The 13,759-nt window shown below is 43.4% G+C and overlaps 1 protein-coding gene across 1 annotated transcript; it reads left to right on the top strand.

The window, feature by feature from the left end:
• The first annotated feature begins 264 nt into the window (after positions 1–264).
• edn2 (endothelin 2) lies at positions 265–5,191 on the top strand. The gene is made up of 5 exons (XM_017684716.2): positions 265–393; positions 1,356–1,500; positions 2,277–2,390; positions 2,836–2,919; positions 3,787–5,191. Exons 1-5 carry the CDS (start codon positions 330–332, stop codon positions 3,875–3,877), a joined length of 498 nt encoding a protein of 165 aa, XP_017540205.2. The 5' UTR covers positions 265–329; the 3' UTR covers positions 3,878–5,191.
• Positions 5,192–13,759: the final 8,568 nt, after the last annotated feature.

Genomic DNA, 13,759 nt, shown 5'->3' with positions numbered 1-13,759 from the left:
AGGAAAACGAAACAGACGGACTCTGACAGTGACCTCTTCAGACGAGCGGCTCAGGGAAAGTCCCAGTGTTTTTCCTCTGTGACCTTCTCTCTTTCCTGCAGGCATGCCCCACTCACAGCCCCCCACCGGAGCGCTGGAATGCGAGGCGGAAGCCCAGGAGCTCATTGTGTAAGAGGTGATGAAGTCAACAATTAGGGGGAGTGGCCTTCAGCCGGCTGCATAAATAGAAGGCCCGAGGCTCAGGGCTCCACACAGGCACCTGTCACGGCCTCTGGCGAGAACTTTCCGTTGACTCAACCAGCTGGTTCAAGTCCCGAAAGCCTTTACCGATGGCTCTGTCGCTGCACACCGTCCTGCTTGTCTCTCTCGGGGTGTGGGTCCTCATGGAGGAAGGTAAGCCAGCAGAGAAATTACACAGTACACAGTGCTCCACTGACTAAGCAGCCTAGTAATAATGTGCAACTACCTATATGCACTGATTTGCTTCAATTGCGGTGAATTTTAGTGTGAAGGTGCAAAGATTTAGCGCATATCTGACCGTTTCACCCGGTAATAAGCTTCATTGTGTCAGAGTTTCGGTGCAATGTATAAAAATGCTTGCGAAACCCTTTGAATCCAATGCACGGCGGGCTCTGAGTATTGATATGCTGCGAATGATGGGGTGTAAGTGTGAAAATGCTACTTATAGTGCAGCTTTGAAGTGAAAAGGTCTTAAACGCAGTCTAGTATTTCTCATTAATAGGTTACTGTAAGGAAATCCCGGTTATTCCACCTATTTCTGCACCCGTTTTGGAAAGTGTCTAATTCCATCGGGTCATCATGTTACTTCTGTATTTCAAGCAAAATGATCTGCCAGTGGACAGTTTCGCTGGAAATGAAGTGGAAATAGGTTTAAAATCTTATAGTCTTCATACACAGTCTCAAAATGAGAAATATTGCACATGTTGACTACGTTTAAGATGTGTTTACATGAAGAAATGTCATTTTTTTGCAGTGTCATAAGAGTTATTGTGCAGTTTTGTGTGCTCAGCACTGTGAATAGCCTATATGGAGATAGTGACCCCAATGCAGACAATACAGTAATCATATAAGTTCAGTGATAAGCTGCTCTGGTTATGACTCTCTTATCTCTGTGGCGCTGCACCAGCCCTTGTGTATCGCTGCCATTTGATTGCGCGCTCGCATATCTTCACTGTTTGTACGATTAAGGCATCCCTAATGAAGCATTTATACATTTAGGCTTCAACTTTGCCCTTTGTTTACTTTACTCGCCCATGTTTTCTCAGCTGTCATAGTTACTGTTGGGAAAACACCAGTGTGTCCTACGTTAAGCCTCTGTGTGTTGTGGGTTCCAGGCTCCGGAGCACCCATCTCTCAAACGTCAGGCTCTTCTTCGGTGGCCAAGAGGGTCCGCACCAAGCGCTGCTCCTGCAATAACTGGATGGATAAGGAGTGCATCTACTTCTGCCACTTGGACATTATCTGGGTCAACACGCCTAGGTGAGTCACTAAGTTTCAGTTCTCGGAGTGCTTTCTAAACAGAAATGCAGCGAATAAATACGGTTCTGTTGGGCTTCGGTCACGTCAGAACCTCGTATCTTCTTTTGAACACTGACGTATCACGACTTCCTAGCAAGTGAGCTTCAATATAGACATATTTAAATAATATTTTAAGCTATTTCTGAACGTTTAATCCGGTGAAAGTGTCTGATAACACTGGCGCACACTTTGCCAACGGAATGAGACACTTTCATCAAACCAAACTGCTTAGAACAAGTAAAAGTAACCTTATACCACTCCTACAGCAAACCCCTTAATGATAAATATTGGGTATATTGACTAGATTTAAGACGGTTCCACTTGCTAAGATGCAGTGAAATGCTCTCGTGTGACGATCAGTCAGGCAGAAATGGAATAAGATCTCATTACATTAGCTTACATCAAAGTTAGGAGCACTTTACAGTAGTGTGACACCTGCATAAGCCCTTCATCACAGATGTTGGTGGTCACATCATCAGCATCGAGGTCAGCTGCTATAATGTGCTTGGTCATTTTGCCAAAAAGTGACATGAAAGCAGACTAAAGTGGCCTTTATGACAGACGGCGCCCATAAGAATAAGCTTTTATGAATGTTTATGGAGGTTGAAGTCAGTTGTGCTGCTTTATGACCCGACAGTAAAGCGTAACTGAGCGTTTTTTGCTTTTCTGAGATCCGAGATTTCCACACCACATTCCTGAACATGTTCCTTAACACCTTCTCCCTTTTCTTTCCGTAGTAAGATCACCCCATACGGTCTCGGAAGTCCTCTGTCTCGTCGCCGGCGCTCTGCCGCCCGTTGCCAGTGCGCCAACCCCAGTGACGCGACCTGCTCCAGTTTCTGCTACACCAGGTGAGCTCAGTCTCCTCGCGCGCTGTCTAGACCCCCATGCCGTCACAGTCTAGATCGAATCAGATAGACGCCTCGACTTGTTTCTCTTGCACATGCCTGTGGCAGTCGACCGGGATCAGGGAGCGCTGGAGGAGTTATGATGTTCACCGATAAGCTGTTTTCTCAATTAGCACCAGCATCTGCTGCCTGAGTCACACAGATTCCTGAGTCATGAGTCTATTTTTAGAAGGCCCTTTTATCTCTGTAGATGGTGTTAAGAATTTTTGTGGTTTGAAGAGTTGCTCAGGGCTAAGGATCGCCTCCGCCCCACGCGTTAACTGCTTGGCATTGTTTGCTGTGGGGCAAAAAGGTGGAGATGCAGAGCGTTTATTCAGACGGCGCTTCTTCAGAACCAAACAGGTCTGTGTCTCAGGGTTTAACCTCGCTTTCATTGCTCTGCTCACAGCTCCATGGACCCAAGCCTGGTGGTGGTGAGCCCTCTTGACCGTGAAGTGGACAAGGCCGGCAAAGACCTCCTCACATATTTCAGGTGAGAAACGTTTGCGGTCTCGTCCGTCGGAAAGTCAATGACGTGCTGGCTCTTTACACCTTACTTGAAGGCCACCTGCTTCATAACACACTGCAGAACGTGATATCACGTCTTAATCAGTAGCCAGTGTGTGTAATATTTCTCATTATGAAACTGCTGCTTATTTTAATCCATTTCAACTTGTTTAAAGTCATTTTATCTTACGAAAGTGTCTTATTCCAGTGGCAGATCAAATAATGCTCAAAATGGAATAAATGGTCTGCCAGTGGACCAAAACACTTTCATACGATACTTAAAACAAGTAAATCTGGAAAGGAGGCTAAAGAGTCTCATATTAATCTTACAGCAAACTCATAATAAGAAATACTACACACATTAACCTACAAGATGTTTTCATGTGCATCACAAGCTGATCAGATGTTTCATGAAGTAGAAACCTACGTATTGACAGAAGGCGCCTTAAACTGTTATGACACTGTAATAAAGAGCTTTTAAGGATGTGTCAGTTTTATGGCTCCATGGAATGGAACAAACCTCCCACGGCTTTAGTTTATGGACTCCTTATGTCAATATGTTTCCGTTTATTTCAGAACATCTAGTGTCATTTTGCAAATACTGATATAAGCTGTTCATAAATACTAAGCGTTCCTTCTTAAGGACGCTGTTCACTACACTGTGAGGCCTTCAAATAAGTGGTGAATTCATTCTTACTGTGTGAATGTTTCTTAATAACTGGACCAAAAATGGGAGAATAATCTCCCAAGAATCTCGTTCCACTGACTTCCATTAAAAGTCTTTTCCTTCTGATGTAAACGTATTTTGGAGGCGCACGTTTGGATGATAATCAATATTTCTCTCCGTTCATAGGCAGGTGGCCAAGGCTAATCTAATAGCTGCCGAGCATTCCGCTCCGCCCAGAAAGAAACCGTTCCAGACCAACAAGTCTCGGATCAGCTAGAGGAGGATGCAGATCAGGAAGACGTGCGAGCATCTGATCAAACAACCTGCCCAGGAGGAAGCATCTATCTCTGAGATCCAGGCTGCGAGATCCCGGAATGGAGATTCCACCAAGGGGAAGGTGATGCCGAGTCCTCGAGGAACAACCTGAAGAAGCGAGGAGGACTCTTTCTCGTTCTCTCTAGAAGTGACTGGGACTAAGATCTTGCGGAGCTTCAGCACAGAACTGCCACCAGGCTGAAAGAGTCCATACAAAGGTGCCTTGTTGTTCCACTAAAGGAGGGATCTCTGAACACCTGGTGGCCTTTCGAAAGGAAGGAATTAAACCGCTGGTCCTAAAAGGACGAACTGTAAATGTTAGCTTCATAAACAAAGCGGCTGTTCCTGGTCGAGGGCTGGGAGTGATCCCGCCGTGTTATTGTGTTGTTATGAGTTAAAGTGTAACCTCACGCTGTCCACCCTGTTACTGCCATGCGCCACCTTTGTACTCGCTCTTCTTCTCCTGATTCACTTGCAGCAAGTCATAGTTTCTCTGTATCAGAGCTTAATCTGATTTCCATTTCGTTTGGAAATGCAAATTACCTCCATGCTGGAATGCTGTAGGAATTGCAGACGCTCAAAACATTCCAATACCCTGAAACTTTCCCTCGCTGATACGCGATAACGCCGTGCAAAGGTTGCCGGCGCTTATCTCTACGCCGGGCTGCTTTATGGCTCATATTAGCCCCTTTATGAAAGGGCAGGACTTTGAGGAAAACATCCTGGAAGGTTCCTTTCTGTTTTTCCTCTCCTCCTGTTCTCTTTTCACGACTGCTCTTTTCCTTTTGTTTTCTTCGCTGGCCTCTTTTGTGAAGGCGGAAGTATTTATTGCATAGTTACCGTGGCCTGTTTTGATTTTTCCAAATGAGTTTCAATGCCTCGGACGCGTGCCAGAAAAACGGAGCGATTGTTTTTTCCTACGATAGAAAGAGGCCGTGGAATGACCCATTATGGGGACAGACAGCGCATTTGTGTGGAATGTGCTCGACGGGAGGGCTTTTCAGCGAAGCAGCTTGTTCTAATGTCTCCATACGTGTGTGTCACGTTTATTTACCTGCAGCTATCGTTTCACCTCTGCTGTCGGGCGAAAGGCCGTGCGAGGCCTCCGGCTCGATCACAGATACTTGAATGTTTAGTTTTACACTGTTTGACAGCTTTTGCGTCGGATTATTTATTTAATTTATTGGGTATTTATATTCGACTTTGTTTTGTACCTGATCTGCAAAGAGAAAACGTGTTCTATCATGAATAAATGATCATTGTTGATGGAAGAAAAGTTCTTGTGTTGGTTCTTTTTCCACTTTGGGCTCATTGTATGAGCGTCAGACTCATTAATGGTCCCTAAAGCTCTACAATGTAAACAACACCTTAGAATGCACTCAAGTGTTCTTTAGTAAAGGAGATGGTTCCATACAGAACCATGAGCACTCAAAGAACCCTTTGCATGATTTAAGGGCTCTATTCATCAGATTGGTGGAGAATGTGTCTTACATGGTTCTTTATAGAGCTTTTTGAAAAGCGTCCTATATAGCACTAAATAGGCTTCTTCTACTGTTATGATATCAAGCGTGTGATAATAGAACTGGGTTTTTTTGGGTACTTCAAAGATGATTCTGCATCAATTTTAATCAAAAATAGATGAATTAATGTTAATATTAATAATATAAACATTGAAAAATGAAATACATGCTTTCACTGTTTCACTGTATCCACATCTACAACACATACAGAATACAGATTTTAGATTTTAGATGATTTGATTTAATTCCCTCTCATATTCACAGATATGATGCACTTTCTGACACTCAAAACGTTTCACTTATTTATCAAAATTCCCCCATAACTCAGTGTGTGAGACGTAATCAGAGGTTCAGAGGGTTTGGTGTGAAATGGTTCAGACATCTTTCCAGTGGTGGTGATGGGAACCAGGCGTCGCCATGACTACAACACAGATACAGACACTTTATTTACCATCCAGAACCACCAGAGAACCTACACGAGTCTTCTGAGCTTATATGGAATGTTGATGATGGAAAACAGTGGAAAATCTGGAATAATGAGTTTTCTTTGGGGACTATTTTGCCGCACAGCGCCCTGCATGTCTCCCTCCACCATGAATGGAGTTGAAGTTCTCTAAACTCTCATAAAACAGCGTCTCAGTCATCAGGCAGTGAATTCAGAACCAGTTCATGTAGGAACTTTCTGTAGGAGCTTTTAGAGGGACGTCTGGTTCCCATCACCACCACTGGGAATGACCTTAATTATCTAGATAATTTAATTATACATTTGCAATATCTTTTAAGCTTCCTTTAAGTGTGACGTTAAGATAGGAAAACAGTCTTACCACCTATATTAGCACTTAAAAAGCACGGATTTAGTATTAAGATATTGTGATATCAACCTTTAAACACATGGCTAATGCAAACACAGCTTTTCATCTCGATTCAGAAGGATTTGTGTACCACTGCGCACCTTTTATAACCCGACTAATTCAACGTGTGTCCCATTTATGACATTTAATTGGCTGGAATAAGCCAGATCCTGTACAACAGTGCGTTCACCTGTTAAATGCATTCATGTGACGATCTGTAGAGACATATCACGAAACATCACAGTACTGGCACTGTTTATCACTCACGAATGTGCCGCCGCTGCTGTGCTCCTTTATCCCTCTAAAGAGTTTCTGAAAGCTGAGCTAAACTGTCAGTTTGTGAGCAGTAGCAGTGCCATGATTGCTGTTTAGGATGGGCACAAGAAAAATTTTTCAGGTGGGCTGAACCTTCAATTTCACTCCAGTGGCTGCAGTGAAGTTGTACACCAGTATATTAGCCCAGTCGTGAAATTTCCTCACTACTAAATATTCCACAGTCCACTGTCAGTGGGATTATAACAAAGTGGAAGCGATTGGGAACGACAGCAGCTCAGCCACGAAGTGGTCGGCCACGTAAAATGACAGAGCGGTCAGCGGATGCTGAGGGGCATAGTGCGCAGAGGTCACCGACTTTCTGCAGAGTCCATCACTACAGACCTCCAAACTTCATGTGGCCTTCAGATCAGCTCAAGAACAGCGTAGAGAGCTTCATGGAATGGGTTTCCATGGCCGAGCAGCTGCATCCAAGCCTTACATCACCAAGCGCAATGCAAAGCGTGGAATGCAGTGGAGTAAAGCGCCGCCACTGGACTCTAGAGCAGTGGAGACGAGTTCTCTGGAGTGACCAATCACGCTTCTCCGTCTGGAAATCCGATGGACGAGTCTGGGTTTGGTGGTTGCCAGGAGACGGTACTTGTCTGACTGCATTGTGCCGAGTATAAAGTTTGGTGGAGGGGGGATCATGGTGTGGGGGTGTTTTTCAGGAGTTGGGCTCGGCCCCTTAGTTCCAGTGAAAGGAGCTCTTAAAGCTTCAGCACCAAGAGATTTTGGACAATTTCACGCTCCCAACTTTGTGGGAACAGTTTGGGGAGTTTGGCCCCTTCCTGCTCCAACATGACTGCCCACCAGTGCACAAAGCAGGTCCATAAAGACGTGGATGAGCCAGTTTGGTGTGGAAGAACTTGACTGGCCTGCACAGAGTCCTGACCTCAACCCCATAGAACACCTTTGGGATGAATTAGAGCGGAGACTGTGAGCCAGGCCTTCTCGTCCAACATCAGTGTCTGACCTCACAAATGTGCTTCTGGAAGAACGGTCAGAAATTCCCATAAACACTCCTAACCCTTGTGGAAAGCCTTCCCAGAAGAGCTGAAGCTGTTATAGCTGCAAAGCGTGACTCACTGGGTCAAACGTAGGTACAACTATAAAATAAGACTTTATAAATGGTTTAAAATTAGTTCAATAATGGTTATTAATTAGGCCATAACACAAACACAAATCATTCATAAGCAGTTATAACACAAATGAACAGGGCAACAATGATCTGTTATTTGCTTAATAATTGCTCATCTTACACTGTTTACGCCGTCAGTCAGCAATAAGCCCATCAGCTCCACCAGATATTCATGTTCATCAGATATAAAAGCTCACTTTTGCACTCTTTATTAATGTGTTATAAGTATGTTTTAATGATTTAAAGGTGTTTATTAATTAGTTAGTTAATAGCCACTAATAAACTCAGTTTAAAGCAGTTAAACCTCTTATAAGGGAGGTCTTATTGTAAAGTGGTACCCAAACCTATCACTGAAACTGTCTGTGATATTGATTAATTAAGTAATCAATATCACATTAGAAGCTGGGTACAGGTTTAGGAGACTCGTATGAGAGAACCTTGTTAACACACTCATAGCTGTGAGATCTAGTGTCGTGGAGACACCTCACACTGAACTGCACGACTGATGCGCCTTTTTTGTTTGTTTGTTTGTTTGTTTGTTTTCTCTTCTGCGAACTCCCCCAAACCCTGATCCACCACAGTGTTCTGGTCTTCATAACCCTTTAAATGAAGCTCTAGCTCTCCCAGCGGTGGAGGCTGTGTGGAGGAACACTCTGACAGCATCTCCTGGGACATGCTTACAGACTGAGCCTGAACTCGGACGCATTGTCGGTCAGCGTGTTTGTGAGCACCTGCGTCCAGCCGCCTTCATCCCTCACGTCTGCTCCTTCACGCCACCTGGACTCGGACGTCAGCGAGCTCCTTCAGCCTCTGCTCTTCTTTTGCGGTGCAAATAGCTGACAAGCGTAAGAAATAAAAACAGGAAGCTCTTTTCACATTCCCTTCACATTCCTGCAGGAGGGAAGAGGAGGAAAGTGGGAAAAAACACTGGAAAAATACAGTCCGTCTCCGCCGCCACAGAGGAAGTGATATGGAGAGGAGGGAAACTGATTAAGTCCTGCTTAATCACCCACACTGTCAAAACACTGCCTGCTTTGTTAGGTTGGTTGCTTTTTTGTTCCCTGTGTTCTTTGATCTTCCTGCACCGCCCGCTGCAGTCGACGCCTTCGGGAATGCAGGTGAACGCGCATTTGTGTTGCATCACTGCAGGTCAGAGCGGTGAGGAGGCCTCGTGTGTTTCTCTGATCCAGGGTTATTACTATAGCTCACTAAATCTAAAACTAGCAGTGCTCATTATTTTATAAATAAAACTCGAAAACTGCAGCTCTCAAAAACACGACTGCAGCGTCCACTGCCAAAATAACTCAATCAGTCTCAATCAGTTTCTTTCAGCAGTGCCAGACATGCTGTCTTGTCAAGGAAAATGATCTTAAATATAGTCAATAAATCTAACACTTCTCCTGCTGAGACTGCTGTAAGCTTAGTTTAAACGATTGACCTCTTTTCTACACATTTCTCCTGGTTTTAAATGATTTTTTAAAGTAAAATGACTATATTGACAGACAGTTTTGCTTGTTTTAAGAAATGAGATGGAAACCAGCAAAGTTTTTTGAGAATTTGACTTGATAAAATTACTCAAAACCAGTAAATAATATCTTGAAATACGTTAGATGATCTTCTACTAAGTGCACTACCATCTTAACCCATTAATGTTCTGCTCAGTCATTTGGTAGAGCACATTTTGAGTCACTATACATGCCACAAAGTGCCATCTCGACTGTTTGGTAGACGTGGATATTTTAAAAACTGTGTGGTCAAAAAAAGTTTTTATTATTATATCATTGCTTTTTTCTTGGTGAGGACATTAAAGGGTTAAAATGGGAAATATATACATCAACTAGATTTAAGATCATGTTTCTTGACAAGATAAAATTTTTTGCAGTGTGTTTGGTCTTTAAGCAAAGCTGGAGCTGAGCCGAGATCAGTCGACTGCTGTGTTCATTTTATCCTACCCTATTCAGAGACCTGCTATCACAGCCTTCATCATATCACTGAACGCTGAAACTAAAACAAACTAAACGAAAGTTGTTACTTTCCAGAAAATAAAAACTAAAACTGAACCACTTACACAACCTTAAAACCAACCCCAATGAACAGAAATTAAAAATCAAAATGAAAAACTAAATAAAAACGAATGGACATTTCCAAACTAATAACTCGGCTCTCATCACTAAAAAGATTTGGTCATGTTCCAGTTCCACCCGTCCACGGAGGGTGAAGGTTAGCATGAGCTTCCTTTGACATCCACATCTTTTCAAACTGTAGATAACCTTTCAGATTGTTTAGGGAAATAATGGACGATGTGTTCTCTGGGCCAAAGATGAAATAGACCATCCAGATTGTTACCAGTGTAAAGTTCTAAATCCAGCATCTCTCTCACTGTGTGTGGGTGTGGAGAGAGGGATTAGTGGGTAACCTGCTCATCAGTGAAAGCTCCATTAACACTGAACACATTCTGGAGCAACAAAAGATGTTGCCTTTTAGACTCCGTCTTTTTCAGGGACGTCCAGGTTTATTTCAACGGGTAAGATAAAACATCAAATGGTGTGTTTTCATACAGTTTTAATCAATAACAGGCCAAATGAATTTATTAGTCACTGCTTTCTGTTTGTTTTATTTCACACACTGTCCCAACTTTTTTATTGATTTTGTATTTAATTCAGACGTGTCCATAATTTCCACATTAATAAAATGTTGTGACATCGGTGTGGAAGAAGACACGGAAAACGCAAATGCAAGGTTTATGGATATGACAGTGTGTGTGTGTGTGTGTGTGTGTGTGTGTGTGTGTGTGTGTGTGTGTGTGTGTGTGTCTGAATGAGTGATGGTAGGGATGCATGTTATATTTTATTTATTTTATTCATTAAATGTAAACATCTGTCAGATCCTGTGTGCTGTGAGCTCCTGTATCCAAAACCAGATTCCTTGTATGTGTAAGCAAACCTGGCCAATAAAGCTTGATTCTGATTCTAAAACATTGCACCTGATGCTGTTTTGTGGAACAGGTACTTCAAAAGGCAGCAAGAAATGTCCAGCACTACTGAATAACAGTGAGAATAGCAGGAAACGTCACCAACAGCCACACAACTTCACTCTGTGGGAGACACTAAACCCACACTAACACACTTACTGAATTTAGAAATACAACCCCATAAAACCAAATAAAACCAAAACGTAATGATGTAAAATCACTGAAACCCTGTATTTCATTGAAAATAGTACAAAGACAACAGATCACATGTTGAAATTGAGAAATTTTAATATAAAAATATTTGCCCATTTTGAATTTGATGCCAACAACGCATTCCAAAAAAGTTGGGACGAACAAACAAACAAAGGCTGGTAAAGTTGTGTAATGCTAAAAAAACACCTCAAGATTAACTGACAACAGGTGAGTAACATGATTGGGTATAAAGAGCATCTCAGGGAGGCGGAGTTAGAAGTAAAGGTGAGGAGGGGTCACCACTCTGAGAAAGACTGCACCATCAAATAGAGCAACAACTCAAGAAGAACGTTCCTCAACATAAAACAGCAAAGAGCTTCTGCTTTTCATCGTCTACGGTGCAGAAAATCATTAAAGACTCAGAGAATCTGGAGAAATCTCTGTCTGTGAGGGACGAGGCTGAACACCAGTATCTGCTGGCCGTGATCTTTGGGCCCTCAGGCAGCACTGCATTAAAAACAGACATGATTCTGTAGTGGAAATCACTGCATGGGCTCAGAAACACTTCTGAAAACCACTGACTGTGAACACAGTTCATCACTGCATCCACAAACGCTGTTAAACTCTAAAACACAAAGAAGAACCCAAATATAAACAGGATCCAGAAACGCTGCCACCTTCTCTGGGCCTGAGCTCATTTAAAATGGACTGAGGGGAAGTGGAAAAGTGTCCGGCGGTCCGACGGATCAACATCTGAAATTCTTTAGGAAATCATGGACACTGTGTCCTCTAGGCTGAAGACCACTCAGCTTGTTATCAGTGCCCAGTTCTAAAGCCAGTATTCATGATGGTTTAGGGGGCATTAGTGCTCATGGCCTGGGTGACCTGCTCATCTGTGAAGGCTCCATTAAAGCTGAATGATATAAACATCCGGGTGCTAAACTGACCTGCCTGCAGTCCGGGTGCTGGGGTTGTTTTAATTCTCTCGATTTGTGCATATTATCTCGTTTAAAGGCTCCTCATAGAACAGGATCCTTATCTGTTTCATATCTAAACGCTCCGCTATCTTCATCATTACTTTCCAAACCCGCTGCAGCAGCTTCAGCAGCTGGAAACTCTCTGTGTGTGCAGGTGTTTTGAGGGCGGGGCTTATCAGCCAGGTGGAGCTGCATCTGTGTCTAGCTCTTTGTGAAACTCCCTCCAGGTTGAGGCAGACGTGCCGGCCTACATCTACAGGTACAGTCCCCCAGTTCACCCAGGGTCCAGGGACGGCAGGAGATGTTCATCTTGTCCAGGATTGAATGAGAAATTAAGATTGAGATCCGAGTCGGTCGAGAATGAAGGACTGTGACTGTTTACAGAATGAACTGAAGGCTGTTTATTCTGAGGCTTGGGTCTCATGGAGGGCACAGAATGCGACTATCTCTTTATCACATGTACGTGTTCAGCGACACACAAGGAATGAGATCCAGATCTTCAGCTGTTCTTTCCAAATATGTCTCCAGTTCTGACATGCATGAGTGTCTTCACTGCAGTTCCAGCCTTGAGGTCGTCTCGCTGTAAGTCCTGCTAAACAGCAGCGCTGCTTTGAATCCGCTCCACTCAAATGTGTCCGTCTTTTCCATGAGAGTAAATACAGATTAAAGCACTGCAGTTTTCCTTTTGAGATACATTTGGCAGCAATATTTCATTCATGCAGAAATGACTGTGCACATGTGAATCACATAGAACCCCATATAGAATAAAACATATAAGCACTCCGTTAAAATATATAACCCAGTGAATGCACATACACATATTGCCAAAAGTATTCGGTCGTCTGGCTTCACACGCATATGAACTTGAGTGACATCCCATTCTTAATCCATAGGGTTTAATATGATGTCGGCCCACCCTTTGCAGCTATAACAGCTTCAGCTCTTCTGGGAAGCCTTTCCACAAGGGTTAGGAGTGTTTATGGGAATTTACAATATAAAATTCATAACCAGAGGTGGACGTCTGGTTCCTATCACCACCACTACGACTCGAGAATGGAGCATTTCACACCAAACCACTCTGAGTGACCCTTTAAGGTGCACCCCCTGCTGCTAGTGTAAAGCAGTTGAGTGCAGAGGCTGTTTCTGCAGCAAAGCTGGACAACCTCCATATTCACACCTGGATAAACACTAATTTCCACAGACGTGTGGACGGATGGTGAAGCTCTGCTCTGCTCAGTTGAAGAGTGGCTCGTGTCCAGACACTCAAACTGTGATAAGGAGTCTCTTAACTGCTTTGGGCTGGAGGGAAACACCCAGCCAGAGTCACTGAGGTTGAGATTCACTGTCTGGCTGCCACACAAACACACAGCCTGCATTCCCCTTCAGCTCCCTGCAAACAAAACCAGGAAGAGAAGGAATGTTCAGATATGGGTTCCTACTGTAATCTGCCTGCTGACTTTCTGAGCCTGCAGACTAGTGCAGGCTGGATCAGACTGGAGCAAAATAACAACACATTGCCCCCCCCGCCACCCCCCCCACCCCACTTCCACTTCTATTGCCTTTTGAATCACTGTAAATGGTTTATTGCACCATAAAAGGGAACTCCAGCATGTTTCAGCCCCTTTAAACTGATGGAATTCCCTTTGAAAGTAACTCTTTACTTTAATTCACTTATTATGCATTAAAAAATGGATGAAGTTAGCGTTCAATGATGAATCGTGTCATATGCAAAGGATTTATATGACCATATGTTTTTTCAAAATAACAGCTTCAACTCTCCTGGGAAGGCTTTCCACAAGGGTTAGGAGTGTTTATGGGAATTTCTGACCGTTCTTACAGAAGCACATTTGTGAGGTCAGACACTGATGTTGGACGAGAAG

The sequence above is a fragment of the Pygocentrus nattereri genome, chromosome 1 (assembly GCF_015220715.1).
Source record: "Pygocentrus nattereri isolate fPygNat1 chromosome 1, fPygNat1.pri, whole genome shotgun sequence".
Taxonomy (NCBI): Eukaryota; Metazoa; Chordata; class Actinopteri; order Characiformes; family Serrasalmidae; genus Pygocentrus; species Pygocentrus nattereri.
The sequence above is the reverse complement of the archived record's forward strand: the minus strand, read 5'-3'. Positions and strand labels throughout refer to the sequence as shown.